The 16780-nt window shown below is 32.9% G+C and overlaps 3 protein-coding genes across 11 annotated transcripts in view; 2 read left to right on the top strand and 1 right to left on the bottom strand.

The window, feature by feature from the left end:
- The window catches only part of LOC123686274 (filamin-A), a 47983-nt gene extending 43068 nt beyond the window's left edge, over window positions 1-4915 (bottom strand). For 2 of the 6 annotated variants that reach the window (XM_045626302.1, XM_045626305.1), the window contains exon 1: window positions 4778-4915. The gene's annotated coding sequence lies outside the window, so the exon portion shown is untranslated. Of the gene's footprint in view, window positions 1-3941; window positions 4063-4261; window positions 4273-4777 lie in introns of those variants that run through there. The other 4 variants (XM_045626306.1, XM_045626307.1, XM_045626303.1 and 1 more) reach the window with 3 other exon arrangements.
- Window positions 4916-6416: 1501 nt separating this feature from the next.
- LOC123686273 (bile salt-activated lipase-like) lies at window positions 6417-9837 on the top strand. Of its 3 annotated transcripts, XM_045626300.1 has the most exons (9): window positions 6441-6890; window positions 7226-7441; window positions 7498-7828; window positions 7901-8082; window positions 8137-8299; window positions 8365-8682; window positions 8735-8873; window positions 9119-9324; window positions 9386-9555. In XM_045626300.1, the coding sequence occupies exons 1-9, from the start codon at window positions 6711-6713 to the stop codon at window positions 9523-9525; spliced, it is 1875 nt and encodes a 624-aa protein (XP_045482256.1). In that variant the 5' UTR covers window positions 6441-6710; the 3' UTR covers window positions 9526-9555. The 3 variants fall into 3 exon arrangements, with proteins under 3 accessions (XP_045482257.1, XP_045482256.1, XP_045482255.1); XM_045626299.1 differs by having other exon boundaries at window positions 6475-6890; window positions 9119-9837; XM_045626301.1 differs by lacking the exons at window positions 8735-8873; window positions 9119-9324; window positions 9386-9555 and having other exon boundaries at window positions 6417-6890; window positions 8365-8423; window positions 8545-8676.
- A 1031-nt stretch (window positions 9838-10868) lies between these two features.
- LOC123686269 (plexin-A4) overlaps window positions 10869-16780 on the top strand; it is a 55179-nt gene continuing 49267 nt past the window's right edge. For both annotated transcript variants that reach the window (XM_045626289.1, XM_045626288.1), the window contains exon 1: window positions 10869-11220. The gene's annotated coding sequence lies outside the window, so the exon portion shown is untranslated. The remainder of the gene's footprint in view (window positions 11221-16780) is intronic.

Below are 16780 nucleotides of genomic sequence, written 5' to 3'. Positions count from 1 at the left end.
GAAATATTCAAAAAAATGTGAGTCCTCATCGACACCATTTTTTTCATAAGAATCCCATTAACTCATGAACCGTTGAGTTTTTACTGGGTATGCCGAAATTATCATCAAAAAAGCTATCTAATGATGCAATAATATACTGGGTGTGCCATTTGAAATGAGGAAGTAGTAGTCTGTTTCGGGTATAACCGGAAGTTGTAGAGATCTGAAAATATATTAGGGAGAAATATCATTGTCTCAATCCCCAATGTGCAAATTTTCAGCTCAAAAATATGATTAGTTTTCCATAAACGTCTAATAGGCCAAACCTATGAATCACTCTGTATATGACTTCATAGAATGGACACAAAATGAATTTATTCTCGAAAAAAATGAAAAATATTTATAAATGGGGTGTCCCATAAAAAACAAGAGATCGAATATCTCAATATCTTTGAAACCGATGACATTTTGGAAAAACCACTAAAGAAACTATGAGTATCATATAAACTATAAAATTTAGTGAAAAAAAGTTATAGCATTTTTCTAATATCTCGAACAAAAACCAAGATATAGGGAAAAATTAGAAACTGTCATTTTTCAGCAACACTTGAGAACGAAGCAAAATATTTACGATCTGATTTATGATATGTGATTTTTTGCTAAAATAAAAAGATTGCATCGAAAATATAGCATTCTAAAATTCGGAGCAGCCTTTATAATGATCGTCAAGATAAACATGAGTAATTCTTTGAACTAATCGAAGGAATGCTATATAAAATGTCCTTATCTAGTAATAAGTTTAATGAGCCCTTAATAAGTGTTGTTTAGACTCTGCTCTGGAGTGCATGTATCACTCTTGAAGATGACTGTGTTGAGCTTATTGAATTTTTTAAAGTAGCTAGGTCAATATCGAAAAGCTCCATTTGAAAGAATGCCATCATCTTTCAGATAATGGGTCTTGTTTTCAACTATTTTTTGGATTATCTTCCATTCTCAAGCTGTAAGAGTACTTTAAACAATCATAGATGATTCACTAGGTAGTTAAAAGCCATAAAATGAAGAGATATAGATGAAAAAATATTCAAAACTCCATTGTGTTGTCTCACAAATTTTTCGTTTGGTATTGTCAATTAGGATAGTTTTCAAATTGTACATTTCAATATAAAAGTACCACTTGGTCTCATAATAGAGGTATATAAATTATATCAACGATTATTAATTTTAATTTGGCATATTATTATTATTTTCGTTTTATCAGATATAAAAAGCGAGAATCGCAACAGTCACTAGAATTTTTGAACCATCGTAGGTATTTATAAGTTGAAATGGAGACTGTGCAATCTTAACCTTGACAATGGAAGGTAACGACACGAATAGACAAATATAGGGGTTGATGAAAAAGTTGAACCTCCGCAAATTTCATACAATTTATTCACTTCAATCCTAAAACCAATAAATTCAGTTTTCCCAATAATTGAAAAAATACCCACTGAATCGAAATTTTCAAATCAGTTACGAAATTCTGAAACGAATGTTTAGAATCTATGCGTTAAACTCACTGAATTTATGTAGTATTTTTTCATTCTGTAAACTTTGTTGAAAAGATATATTTCATAGACAAATTTTTTTATAATGGATTTCTTTGAACCAGCGCGCAAAATCTCCAATCTAAGAGTATATCGCTCATTCCTGAATCATAAAAAAGTGCATACTGCATTTCAATATTTCTACAAATTTTTATGCAATTATTTCAGAACCTGATTACCTCCGGTAAGTCAAATTATCGACTCATAAGCAGAACTACTTCGAAAAATAATTTATTGTTTTTGCATCGTATAAATTGTAAAAATTTTCGTAAACTCCTTGTAGATCAAGGCTTCCCATACTGTTATATAAACAGATATGCCTTGTATGGAATGTTCAAGCTCTGTATACCAAATTGGTTGTAAAAGGTGATTGGAAACTCTGAATTCCCTAGAATTATACCCGTCTTGAAACTAAACAACTGTTGGATTCTTTCTGGAATTAAGAAGAGCAACAAACGATTGCATTTATTCCAAGAACCATGATGTGGTACTAGTATCATATTAGTTAGACGTCTTGAGTATAGTGGTCTTGAGTGATACTTCTAATTACATACAATTCGGTCATCGATTAAAATGGATATGACTTTGAAGAGTAACTCAGCTAATGACTCAATTTTGCCAGCTCATTTAACCCCAAATATGTATTTGCTGTTCTTAGATGGAAGGTATTCAAATTTGGAATCGTTCAAGGAAAAAAAATTGAAACCTCCTGCAATTTTCACAGTTTACGTTTTGCATATTTCATTTTCACATTATGGTTTATTCTTTCCTTTTTTGACCCAAAAAATGTCAACATGTATGGAAAAAATCATAAAAAAATTTTTACACAATGATTTCTTATTACTTCATAGAATATCTCAAAATAACAGAAAGAGCTGTTTAAAAAATTGAAAAAAAAACAACGGATCTCTTTGGATTCGAACCTGTTTTCCTTTTCAAACGTGCAAACATTACTATAAAATCTACGATTTTGCGGTATTTAGTGTTATCGCAGTAATATTAGGCCAATTGAAAAGTCCCCGGTCTGATGCACAGATGGCGATGCTAGTATTAAATCCATATGATTTTTAGTTAGTACCAACCTTCAAACAATACGTGTCAAAATTTGACAGCAGTCCGACCATTAGTTAGTGAGATATTGCGTTGTGAGTGTAGCTACTTTTGTTATTTGAAAAATGATGGAAAAACAAGAATCGACAGTCAGCTGAGTGGACTGCACACGAATAATCGAATCCAAAGCGAGGAAAAACACAACAGTCAGCTGGCAAGGTTATAACATCAGTATTCTGGGATGCGCAAGGTATAATATTCATATTCATTGATTGCTTTCAAAAGGGCCAGACCATCAACAGCAGTTATTATATAGCGTTATTGGACCGTTTAAAGAATGAAATCGTTAAAAAACGGCCCCATTTGAAGAAAAAAAGGTGCTGTTTCATCAAGACAATGCGCCGTGTCACAAATCAATGAAAACAATGGCAAAATTGCATGAATTGGGCTTCGAATTGCTTCTGCATCCACTGTATTTACCAGATCTGGCCCCCAGCGACTTTTTCCTGTTCTCAGACTTCAAAAGAATGCTCGCTGGAAAGAAATGTAACGCCAATAAAGAAGTAATGGCCGAACTGTGGCCTATTTTGAAGCGAAATACAAATCGTACTACAAAAATATTATCGAAAAGTTGGAAGATATAATCTATAATCGCTGTATAGCCATCGAAGGCAACTATGTTGAATAATTAAATCGAATTTTGCAAAAAAAAAATGTGTTTTACTATGGTAGACCGGGGACTTTTCAATTGGCCTGTTTTATTATTCGAATTTCCTGATAAATTTCTATATATAATTTTTTTCACTTTGAATTTTTGCTTCAGAAAACAATGAATTATGTTCTCGATGAAGTGCATTTTAGAGGCAACAATATAAATTTAATAATCAAATAGGATAAATTAAGGCTTAAAGCGAAAAGAAAATTGCTCATACTAGTGTTAAGAATTCGTGAAAGATAAATTGTGGTTAATGTTACGAAATAACGTACAATGTAGCTAATTTTATCAACACTTTAGTTCGGGGATACCACCATCTTTGGAATTTTCACAGATAAACAAATGATGAATGAAATTCTGGTATTATTCCATTTCGACTTTCAACTACAGATAGCCGTTGAAATTGTATCAACTTACATAAAATCAAATAAAAATATTCGACTAGTTTAATTTTCAGTTTTTTCCAAATCCAATATTTTTTTAAAGTAATTCACACTCGTTACTCAAGATATTCAATCATTCTTCCAAAAAAAGTATAATTTAATTGATGCTGATACATGATACATAAAACAAATGCCAAACCTTGTTAAGCATTAGAAATTAATCAATACCTTGTGTAGAGACGTTTAATTAGAGGATTTGAAACAGTCCAGATGATTAAAAAAAAAATGTAATTGTCACAGATTCACCACGTATTAAAAATTTCAGAGCAACTGTTGTGTTTAAATCGAACTGTGTTTAAAGGTGAAAGAAACGCCCAATATATTTAAAATATTTGTAGAAGCGAAATTATGATTCAGATTCAACCACACACTATGAGCTTATATCCGGTGTAGATTAATCACCTACTTCGAAATCAATTTGAGATTCGTGTAAGAAATTTACATAGTAGATGAATATTCAGAAAAGCGCATCCTCCAATTTTGCTCACCTTTAGTTTCGCTGAAATATAAAATAGGCTTAATAAATAACTAGATGCTTCGAAGATAATCTGAAAATAATGAAACATGAACGAACAGTGTACAATTATGTTTTCTGATAATGCAAATCTCGGCCTGTATAAAAATAGTTTCAGCAGTAAAAGATTAAATATAAACATATTAATCATAATTATATTTTGATTAAATGTTTATTTTTGCCTGTGACCTTTGATAGATAAAATCCATTTTTTCCACTTATTTTCGAGTTCATTGTCTCCTATTTTTATGCCATAGGTCGAGAAGTGCATACAGATCGAAGTGCATTCGCGTGAGCATTGAAAAAAAAATAATAAAGCATTCTGCAGCAGGAAATGCACATGAATTGAATTGTAAGGAATTATCTCGAATTTGAATATGTTTCGAGAATAATTTCGGTACAATTTCAAAAAGTTGCGCTCGAAGCTGTCAAATTTTTATTTCAGTTTTGAAACACAAACAAACGGTGTAACAGCATCGCTTGTATTTACCTTTAGTGAAATCCTATCGTTGGTATTGATTAAATTTTCTGAACTATAACACCTTTGAGCACTTTAATAGTAACTAAATAACCTGTGAAGATGTTGGAATACGGACTAAGAATAGAACCAGAGTTCGTCCATGAGATTTAGTTGTTTATAGAATTGAACCTAACCCCACTTTACTTTCATTATCATTCCATTTTTGTCTCATACGAACGAATGGGGGATTAAACAGCCCAAAAAAGATTCAAATATTCAAACTTGTGAAGCGTTCCTCAAGATGGAAGTAATATCTCACCTTCTGCATCCGGAAATCAATTCTGACTGCATGAAAAATTTTGCCGTATTCATCGACATTCTCATTTATTAGTATTCTAAGAATCCAAAAAAATACATTTATAAATAGGCAAAATTCTCGAAAAACTCGAAAAATCTATACCTGTTATGACGTCAGTTTGAAGTATACACGTCTATCATTTGTAGGTATCAACTTTCCGATGAGTTTTCGCTTTCTTACATAGCACTTGTTTGTTTATACTTCCAATTGACGTCATTGATTTGGACGAAATCGCATTTTAGTGTAATTTTTGATATTTTTTCATTCTTTTTTTTTTGAGAAATATTTATGCGAACTGAAAGTTTCAATTTTTATTTCATCAATAAACATAGCCAGTGTGTTTGTAGTATTATTTTCGGAACTATATTATTCAGTTGCGGTTTTCACTTATAGATCAAGCTCAGCATAGCACAACATTTAAGTTTTGATCAAAACATGTTTTATACTTTCTATGTCTTCGCAGTTTCGAACTTATTTCAAATTCATCTTTAGAAATTGAAGATTCCACAAATGGTAATCCGGCACAAAAAAGATGATAACGATCTTGCCCCAAGGAGAATTGGCAACCTCGAGAATATTATCAAAATCGTATCTCGCTTATGCTTCAAAAACGAGGTTTATCTAATAAGGCAAAAATGATTCTTTCGGTTTCATCTACACGTCTATAAATATATATTTTTGTCCAGTTCATGACGAAACACCCTGTATAGTACTAGAGGCTAAAAAAAAAAGCAATAATTTCTTCAAAAAAAGGTGCAGATTTTTTTGAAGAAACACAGCGAAGTGTAAGATTTAGGCAAAATTCCGGCCAATTGCACACATTCGAATGATTCTGTTTTATAAGTATATCTTCTCAAAGCAGAAAGAGAACATATGTTCAGTTCAAGCAACAATCTATTGATCAGACGAATGATGAAAAATTATGGTGCAATATAGCCTTATATGGTGATCGAATTTGAGGTCAGCTCAATCCTTTCATCCACAAATAAAGCAACGACAACCGTAATTATAAAAATATGGTGGGACAGCGAGAAAATGTTGCGTTTTCTCTTACATATGATTCGAGATCGATTCTAAAGAAATTCGAAAACTGCCTGGAAAACAATTTCACTTGAGAAAAATCCCAAGACAGAAATATCATTCGAAACATTATCTCCGAAAAACATTAGAACAAGATATCAATCAATAATGCTAGATTAAGTCTATGCTACTGTATATATTTTTATAGCTTATCTATGGAACTGTTGTCACTCAAATTTTGGCATTTTCATCAATAAATTCTTATTCAATGTGTCATACTAAATCAAATTCTTACTATCCAAACTTAATTCTGGATTATTTTATTTGAATTTCTTTACAAAAAATTTCAACTTCGATGAAATATAATTCTAACATTCCTAGCAGTATTTCTATTTCAATTTTGATTCTGAAGAAACCATAATAGTACCTATCACTAATTGAAAATGATGAAAACTAATTTTTACCTACATACCTAGAGTTAGTGTATTTCGGTTGACTAATTATCCAAATGCGTTGTTATTTTTTAGCGGAAGCTAAACAAAAGGACAGAACGGAAACCCAGTAAAAGAACGTGAACGAAATGTTATGATCATCGATCTGGTTATTGTCGCCGCGACTTACAATAGGTCACATGCTGAATTAAAAAAAATAACAGAGATGAAATTATATTTGGAGGTGATGTTTTGGGGTATTCTCTTGAAAAGTTGTTGTTCTTGGAGAGATCCTCCACCAAGGGCGAAAACGAAGCAAGGAATTGTAGAAGGGGTAAGTTATATTCTTTTTTCCTTTGATAATCCACCGAATTTTTGATTACCAATTCACTCTTTTCGATTTTTTTGTTTACTTCCGAACGTTTTGAAAAAATATTAACTTGAAGAAATAGCTTTCACATTTTTGGCACTGCCGTAACTGAATCTATATAGGAAGTTTAAAAAACGAGCATAGGGTTAGTTAGGGGCCAATAAACAGATCCATGAGGAACACCTGATTTAATATTTTTTGTTATACACTTTATCTCCTGCTTATATGATGTCTCTGAACTTCTTGTTTGCTAGATACGAATGCACTTTTTTCGTCAGCTACGTTGGTAATTTTTTCAGGTCAACCTCAAAACAGATACTTCACGCTTAGGTGTATTTTATGGCATCCCCTATGCTGCTCCACCAATTGGACCCTTAAGATTCTCGCCACCTATGATGCATCAGGGTTGGAATAAGACGTACCAAGCGTTCAACACCAAATCTAGATGTCCTCAACTGCCAGCAAAAGATAATGAGAATGAAGATTGTTTATATTTAGATATATGGGTGCCACAGGTGAGATGTAAATGAATTATATTTATCTGAAATTGATGTTTCATGTTTGTTTTCAGGTGAATTCGTCTTTACAAAAACCTGTGCTTGTATTTGTTGGCGGTGTGGATTTTGCAAGAGACAGCAAGCTTTTATTTAATGGTCAAGATTTAGCAAGCAGAGGAATCATTGTTGTGAGAGTGACGTATAGATTGAATATATTCGGATTTTTTTCCATGGGATCTAGAGAATTCAGAGGAAATATCGGACTTTTGGATCAATATTTTGCTCTCCTGTGGGTCAAAGAGAATATAGTTTATTTTGATGGTGACTCTCAAAACATCACCCTGTTTGGTCACCACTCTGGTGCTGCAAGTGTTGCTCTACATATGACTTCACCCAGAACTCAAGGTAAGTTTCTGATGTGTATTTCATTCAAAATAAACAACTTTTTGTGTGAGTTTTTATTTTTTCTCAATGCAGGTTTATTCCAAAGAGCTTTACTTTCCTCTGGAAGTGCAGTATCGCCATGGATTGTTGACAGTAATACTATACATGTTTCAAAACAACTTGTAAGAATTTTGAAATGCGATGTTAACACATTGAATTGTATGAGAGCAAAATCGACTGCTGAGCTACTGCAAGCTTTTCAGTTATACTCGGAGGTATAGTGTGTTGCCTTCACTAAGTGTTAAATACTCATGCATTCTGGTTTCTAGTCAGTGAATACCACCAATTTATTATCACCCATAACAGACGTATTCTTACCTGTAGATGATAGATATTTACCGGTAACGGCAACTGATAGTTTTCGTAATGGACTAAATGTGCAAATTCCTACATTGATAGGTGTTGGATCTGTTATTAAGTACCCCCAAGTTGGTGAGATAATTTTCTTTAAACCTTTTGAAATTTATCTTATACCTTTTGAATGTACTTCATTACAGATCAGTGGATAAATTTGCTGAGCCAGGGATACTTTTTCCTTCAGAAATTTGTGAAAAAGGTGAAAATTCCAGAGATATTGGAACTGTACAAACTGAACGAAACAATGCGAGATCTGATCGCAAATTTGATTGAATGGCATTACTCTTTGTTCTTTGATATTGATGGTAGATTTCTTATAGATCAGCTGAAAAAACTTGAATATGAGGCGAAAATTGAAGCACCAGTTTTCCAACAAATTTCTTACATGTCTCAGCATACTAGTTCTCCTACATTTGTCTATTCAATAAAGCATGATGAGTTTATTACAGATATCAGTGGTAATTGTTGACCTATTACAGATATAACATCACTTTTATTGATTTTTTTCAGACGAATCCATAACTATGGATATGGTCTTATTTTCCGGACCAAGTATTGTAAGACAAATTAGCAAAAAACGTTACAGCACTAAAGACATTATGATATTTGGAGAAATTCAAGAATATATAACAAATTTTGTAAGATTTGGGTGAGTCTTGCCACGAAACATTAAAAAAAAATAGAAATACCTATCGAATAAGATAATCTCCTCCTAGTTCATTTCAATTTGGTTGATTTCATAGAACTAGAATAAGATCACCTAACTAATTTCCATTGGAGAGAACTTTATGAATACGGTGGAGATTTTTAACATTTATCGATAAACAAACTATACATTCAATCGAAACAAATGAAAATGCTTTCATACAATTGAAAGTTTTTTCTTGACTCTAGTAACCCTACACCTAATGCGAAAAGACCTTGGAGAAAGTATGTACTGCACGATCCTTATGTGAGAGAAATTGAAGGTAATTCTTATGTAAATAATGACAGACTTCTCAGAAAAAGGATTTTATTCTGGAATGATTTGTTGACAAAATTTTCACATAGCAGATACAATATTATTCAGCCTAGTGTATCGGTTGAATTAAACAACTCAGGTGATACTTATTTATTATTACTTATTCTAAGTTTTTCAATTGATTCAACTGTTTATTTTAGTTGGATCTGCAATTGGGCTCAGAAATGTTATTCTATGTGGTCTATTAGTATTTCTACTTCTCTTACTTATTGTATGTATCATTTTATTGAGAAGAAAATCAAGGATGATGAGGACAAACTCATCTTGGACAATCGGTTAAGAAATAAAAATAAAAAAGTTTGTTATAAAATACAGTACTTTATTTCCCTATGGGTCCTTCATCTTGCATCGAAAACAATAAGCCTTTTTGTCCTTTTCTTATACATAATCCTATAACCACATTCCCTACAACGTATGGGATCTCTAGGTCTAATTTCGTTCTCATGATGACATTCTCCACAAATATACACCATAGGAGTTTTCAATGCTGTAGACTCTTTCGATGTTGCCGTTGAAGGCTCAGACATTTTCTTCTCTTACGAAGTATTTCAAGGGAAATAGAAAATACACTTTAGCTTCAGTCAATATTTGTGAGGTTAATTTGTCACTCAACAACATAACCCTAAATTTCAGATAGGTATCATAAAATGTGAAGTAATTTCTTCATCTTTGACTTTGAGGTTTCTGTGATCTACAAAAACAACGAGCTTTTCTGTTTTTATTTTTGTTTGCTACTCAATATAATTCAAGGAAGAAGGCATTTGCATATAATTTTTATTGAATTAATTTATTCAATCCTAAGTATATGTAGAGAATTTTCCTGTTTTGAACAGAAGAACGCATCATTCGGTTAGGTTAGTTCAACCAAACTAGAATAGATGGCGCTGAAAGTGGCTCAACGTTTCGCGCCTAATAAATATCTTCACAATTCTGGAAAAGCTTATATTGTTTTCCTTGAAACTATCTCCTTAAATTATTGTCTCTCATGTTTTTCTGAACTTTATGAATTATGTTCCAGATGATTCAATCACATGTAGATTTTTTTAGAAATTCCCACCATGTCCATGAAGACAAAGAAAATTCGTTTCAAGTGATGAAAAGGTATATCACTTAATAAATCAATCCAATTATGCAAAGAATTCCGCGTTGACTGAGTCATTTTTTTGAAAAAATTATAATCCATAGCGCTTGGAACGTATGAACAAATTAATGTGAGAAAATGGATGCATAATTCATCACTTGTAGATTTTATTCTCTCATAAATATTTTCCCACGATTTATTAAGTGATGCGAGGTGAGACCCATTCCTAAACGTTTTAATTCGAACAGCTGTTTATTTCTGATTTTGAAAACGCTCATATCTACACCGGTTCCGATTGCTTTTAGATATAAAAGTTAATCCAATGAAGAATCGAATTTTTTTTTTCGGAGTTCATTAATAAGAACATTTTTGGTAGTCCGTTTGAAAAATCTCTTCGTTTAAGATAAAATACTTTTTGGGGAATAGCGTAAGGCTCGAAAGGAGAACGTTCAAATAAGACAAGACGTACTCCTGACTCGAGCCTGTGCGAATGCGTAATCATAGAATAACAGCAGGGAGGGGTGATCTAAGCTTCACTTTTTGTTAGCTGTCATTCCGTCGATTGGAATGTGTTGGTAGATGGTCTCCTAAGCGGGAGGTTGATATGCTGAAAGTGAAAAAGTTTCGCATGTCTACTATAAACAATTCGTTATCATAGTTGAATAATAAGCTAAAATCATCGAGATTCGTGTTGATATGTTTCTCAATTCCGAATTAATTTTTGGTTGCAGTGTTATCGTCTTAGGTTGTTGAATACTCGCTGTGCCTAGAGTGAAGAACTTGCAAGAATTGTATGTGACATATGTGTAAACCCTCTGGATTTTGAAGTGATACAACGTTGAATGGTTGATTATTACCGGGTTTATACCATCTTATTCACGAAATACACTGCAGGTACTGATTTCAATGTAATTCCTCTAAGAACATGAAGTGTACATACCACCTTTTCCAAACCCAACTTATTATACCAATTCTTGTTACTCATTTCAATGAAACCTGTAATAAGCAAACAATGAAAATATCAAATGTAAATTGCTTTTATTCAAAAACATCAGATTGTACTTAGTTGTTCAACTTTACAATTTTTATTCAAGGTTTCGTGTTGATAATTCAATTATTCATGCTATGACAAATATATCTCATTTTTTCATTTCATTTTCCATTCATGAATAGCGGCATTTATTGCGAAATAAGCACTGAATATTATCCGTTCAAGTACATACTTAGTTCCGTTTTACACCTGTGTGCTGATTAATGTTAACAAAACATTTCGCTTCTTGGTTTCTTGAAATGAGTACAGTTTTATTATAAATATCTTGGTAAGCTTATTTTCATTTTCGAAAGCAATTCACTGCAACCTTCACCGTCATATGTTCGTATGTTTGTTTATATTCACTGTGCCAAAATCTTAATTTTCTTTTGTATGGATCTTTTTGTCACTCGAAAATCAAAAATTCACACCTGGAACCATCATTTTTTTGTTAGTCGGCAATGTTAGGGGTTCCCTTTAACATAACCTTTCAACACATGTCTGATCCTGTCTTTTCATACCTTGCGATTTCTCTAACCTAAAATTGAATCTGCTTGACACAATATGAAATTTTATTTTATCGTATCTTTCTACATAGATGCAAGAAATTTACGTAATCAGTCTGTACAGAGGTTTTTTATTATTTAAATAGAACTATTTGCATTGGCTAGTTTGAGTCATGAGTCTAAAAGCTTCCTGTTAAAACTAGTGGGTTACAAAAGTAATATTTATGATGGGAAGTGATAATCACTATTACGCCTACAAGGAGTCATACTGCATCGGTAAATAGCCCTTGAAGAAATGATATGATTTCACTTACAAATGCTCGTTATATTTGTTGGTGAATCATCCAATTAAATAATTCCATTAGGATATAATAGGTATGCCGAATGAAAAAGTTCAGTATCTTATTACATTAAGTTAAATGGAAATATTGATTTATTAAATACTAACCAATTCGTTCAAATATTGTTTTCTATAGGTAATGCTAATCTATTTGCGTTGGAATCTATATTATCATTGGTAATTTCAATTGATGATTGTATGCCCTATTTTATCGCTTGTAATGCATCGGTGTATTTTTATTGAATATCTAGACATTTTGAAATCCGCTTGTTTTAATTATTAAACTCATCTGTTGTTTGATGAATATAATTCATTGACATCCTACTCTTTATGGTTTGAGAGTCAAAGAGAGAGAGAGAGAGAGAGAGAGAGAGAGAGTAAAATTTTGAGTCAATGTGGAATCCAAAAAAGTCAATCTAAGATTCAGAATGAATTACAATATTCCTTAACGCCTTCTGATTTCTAATAATTTCTGAATAGATATTGATAGCTTTTCGGAATTTGGCGCGAAGTTTCCAAATTTCTTTCTTTACGTAAACCGTTATTTTTCTCGATGCGAGATATTATTCGAGGAAACACTAATCATAGTGTAAAATTTGCCTTATTATTAAAGAAAGTAAGCGATCACTTTGCATCGTTAAGTTGAGGGAATTTGTTTCGCCCAGCCAGGTGTATTGAAATGGACACTTGCAGCATTGTGGAAAACCGCAAATTTCCCTGGGAAGAATAAATGATAAATGTGGGTTAGTTGGAATTTATTTATGACTTTCCAAGCGTAAAAAGATGGATCCTTGTTCCCGTACACGATTTGAATACAATCAGAAGTGAAATTCAGCATTTGCATCAGTTTCATTTTCTACGCTCGAGAACTATGACGCTCATCTCTTACTAGAAAGAATATTGAACTCTGATTCACTGCTTTTATTAGGCTCTTTGATACATTTTAAGTTACTCACCGATAATTCAGTGATATTCATTGAACACGTAAAAAGATAAATATTATCTATGTAAAAAAAAAAATTGTACCATTTATGAACATTTTTTCTACAGTAATTCTTAGAAAATTGAGTTCGTTCAGAAAATGACATTCAATTTGGAAAATGATTGCTTCTTCATTAGCGCTAATTTTCTTCTCATTGAGCATTCTTTTGAGGTCTGCGAACAGGAAAAAGTCGCTGGGCAGAAGCAATTCGAAGTCCAATTCATGCAATTTTGTCATTGTTTTCATTGATTTGTGACACGGCGCATTGTCTTGATAAAACAGCACCTTTTTTCTTCAAATGGGGCCGGTTTTTGACGATTTAATCCTTTAAACGATCCAATAACGCTATATAATAAACGCTGTTGATGGTCTGGCACTTTTGGAGGTAATCAATGAATATTATACCTTGCGTATCCCAGAATACTGATGCCATAACCTTGCCAGCTGACTGTAGTGTTTTTCCTCGCTTTGGATTCGGTTCATCGTGTGCAGTCCACTCAGCTAACTGTCGATTGGACATCGGAGTGAAATGATGAAGCCATGTTTCATCCATTGTCACATATCGACGCAAAAATAAAGGTTTATTGCATTTGAACAGCTTCTAATACTGCTCAGAATCATTAACACGTTGTTGCTTTTGATCGATTGTGAGCTCGCGCGGCACCCATTTTGCACACAGTTTTCTCATGTACAATTATTCGTGAATGATAATTCAGATAATATTTTCTAATCGAGTTGTCCAAGTTCATGATCTTATAAATACCCTGTCAATTTTCGATCCAAACTGCAAACAGTTTTTCGACTCCATTTTGATAGGGCACTTTATATATAAACAATTTTCATTTAATTCGAGTTTTAATTAAATTTGTGTAAACATTGTATAATTGTAATCAAGTCGTATTTGTCCCATTCAATTAGAAATTAATTATAGTTCTAGAGTTACAGAAGAGAGTTGATGTTTTTCAAATGGGACATCCTATATATGAAACATATATATGAAATACAATTATAGAATGAACAAAAAATGAATTAAATCTTGAAATAAATGAAAAATATTTATATATAGGATGTCCCATCAAAAGTAGAGAAACTCAACATTTTTTAAACGGATGGCGTTTTTGAGGGACGTGTTCGATATCGGAAATCTACCTTTACTGAAAACATCTTATTTTCGACGCAAACGTCGATATCCTTGTGATTTAGAAGCGTGGCGCCTCAAAGCGAAGTTTTAAATCAAATATGGTAATTATCTTGTAATCTTCCTGAAAAGGAAAGTGAAGAATAAATATATCTGCCGAACGAACAAGAACTGGTTTGACTATTCTGCATGGAATCAGAAGTAAAGATCAATATTCATGAATAATTTAACAAAAATTCAATGCTGACTCCAACATTCTGGAGCAGCTTCAATCAGTATATTTCTTCACGGCAATAAATTCTTAAAATTTACGAGGAAATGAGGTGAACGAGAACAGTTACCAGAATTTTCGAGTTTTTATCCTACAGCTAAATTTATAATTTGGAAAATTAAAAAAAAAAAGTTCTTATGATATCTTCACAATGTCTGCTACCTCGATCAACTTCACTTTACGGTCATTCAAAATTATTTTGTGAACTTTCTTGATTTTTTCGTCGGTGACAGCCTCTTTTGGGCGTAAACTGCGTTCGCCGTCTTCGGTGCTCATTTCACCACGTTTAAACTTAGCATTCCAATCAATGATGGTTAATTTTCCTGGGGCAGACTCCGAAAACTTTTCATCGAGCCAAGATTTTGCTTCAACTGTATTTTTCCCTTCAGAAAGCAATATTTCATCAGCACTCGAAATTCCTTTTTTTCCATCTTTTTTCAAATAACAAAAGTAGCTACACTCACAACGCAATATCTCACAATTTAATGGTCGGACTGCTGTCAAATTTTGACACGTATCGTTTGAAGGTTGGTACTAACTAAAAATCATATGGATTCAATACTAGCACCGCCATCTGTGCATCAGACCGGGGACTTTTCAATTCGCTTAATATATTTGGATATTGATGACAATTTATGTTTGGCTGTAAATGATCAATAAAACTTGTGTGAACTATCATCTTCTTTCATTTTTATTTTTTCTAATTTGATTTTACACAAATTCTATAACACCGCCCATCGGTAGACGAAAACACTCTGGCATAAAAAACATCAATAAAAAAAAAATAGTTCCAACCGTAGCCAGTCTATCCAATGGAATTTAAGGTAGATTTCAGTCGAGTAAAAATCCCAAACGAATATTCTAAAAATTCCGCATACCTAAATTTGGAATTCGGCATCGAAAAATGAACGTGAAATCTCACGGTAAAAAAAAAAAACTGAAGAATTCCGTCCGGTGAAAGTTAAAATGACACCCAGTCACTAATTGAAGCGTTCACCCAATAATGCCGGTATTAAAAAACTCTCCTCCTATACCAGAAATATTTCAGATGCAACGGCAACGTTGTTAGAGCATTATTTCTGTCGATGACTCTACCATATGGTCATTACCTTCCTTAAAAGTTAAATAACGACCCATGTAGGTGTATCCTTGAACGGAACACAGTTAAGGACGTGGTTTCTCATTGTGAATTCCTCAACAGCGAGAATCCATAGTTCCCGATCTTTCTGCCATACTTTTATCAACGGTAGCGAAGAAGCCAGAGGCCGAGAGGTATACAAGAATGACTCAAGGTCTTCGCGGGATCAATTACACCGGCCATCATCCAGATTCCAAACTGGCAACTTCAAACAGAACGAAGAACAGAAAGGATAATTAAAGATGTGAATCACAGTTCCGTATCATGGCAATTATATTCTCTCTCCGACGAACAGATTAGCGTCATACTTGTCGAGCGTAGAAATTGAAACTGATAAAAATTGTACCTTTTATTGACGTCCTCTCGAAGATGAGACTTTCAGATCGATGTACATTATTTCGAGGAAAGCACTGATGTGAAGATCCTTACGTCAGTATTTTCCTCATTTTTTTCGATATTATCTTAGAGTTGACTATGGTTCTTTCTGATGGTTATCAATATACAGGTTGTTTCATAAATTGGACAAACGTGTAGATGTATCATGTTTGCCTCAAAACCTAATTAATTAGGTGAATACCAATTTAAATTTATACAGGGTGTTTCATTGGAAAACGGAAATACTTCACAGGTGCATAGGTGGCACCAAGGCGGTTCTGGAGATACCCCATTTATTGGGTCTTACTGTCTTCGTAGCCGAGATACAGGGTGTTTCATGAATTTTGCCCGTTTTTTTTTTCTAGAGCTATAAAAAGGAAAACAAATGTAAAAATTAATTACAAAGTAATCTTGAAATAATTATGGATTCAATACTTTTGATAATTCATTGTTAAAAGTCACTTCAAACCACTTTCAGATATCCAAGTTCTCAAAAACTTCACATTCACGTTGAAAATTTGTGCAGTAAAACTGTCTGCGCGAAAATTTGAAGTACACGTCTCAGTTAAGTTTTTAGTGGTGTTTCCGAATATTAAAACAGATTTTTAAAATTCCGATGTACAGGGTGTTGTTTCGAGGATTCAAACGATTCATAATTTTTGTTAACCCGGACC

Source organism: Harmonia axyridis, chromosome X, assembly GCF_914767665.1.
Source record: "Harmonia axyridis chromosome X, icHarAxyr1.1, whole genome shotgun sequence".
NCBI classification, from domain to species: Eukaryota; Metazoa; Arthropoda; class Insecta; order Coleoptera; family Coccinellidae; genus Harmonia; species Harmonia axyridis.
Note: the sequence above shows the minus strand (reverse complement) of the source record. Positions and strands in the feature narration are given on the sequence as shown.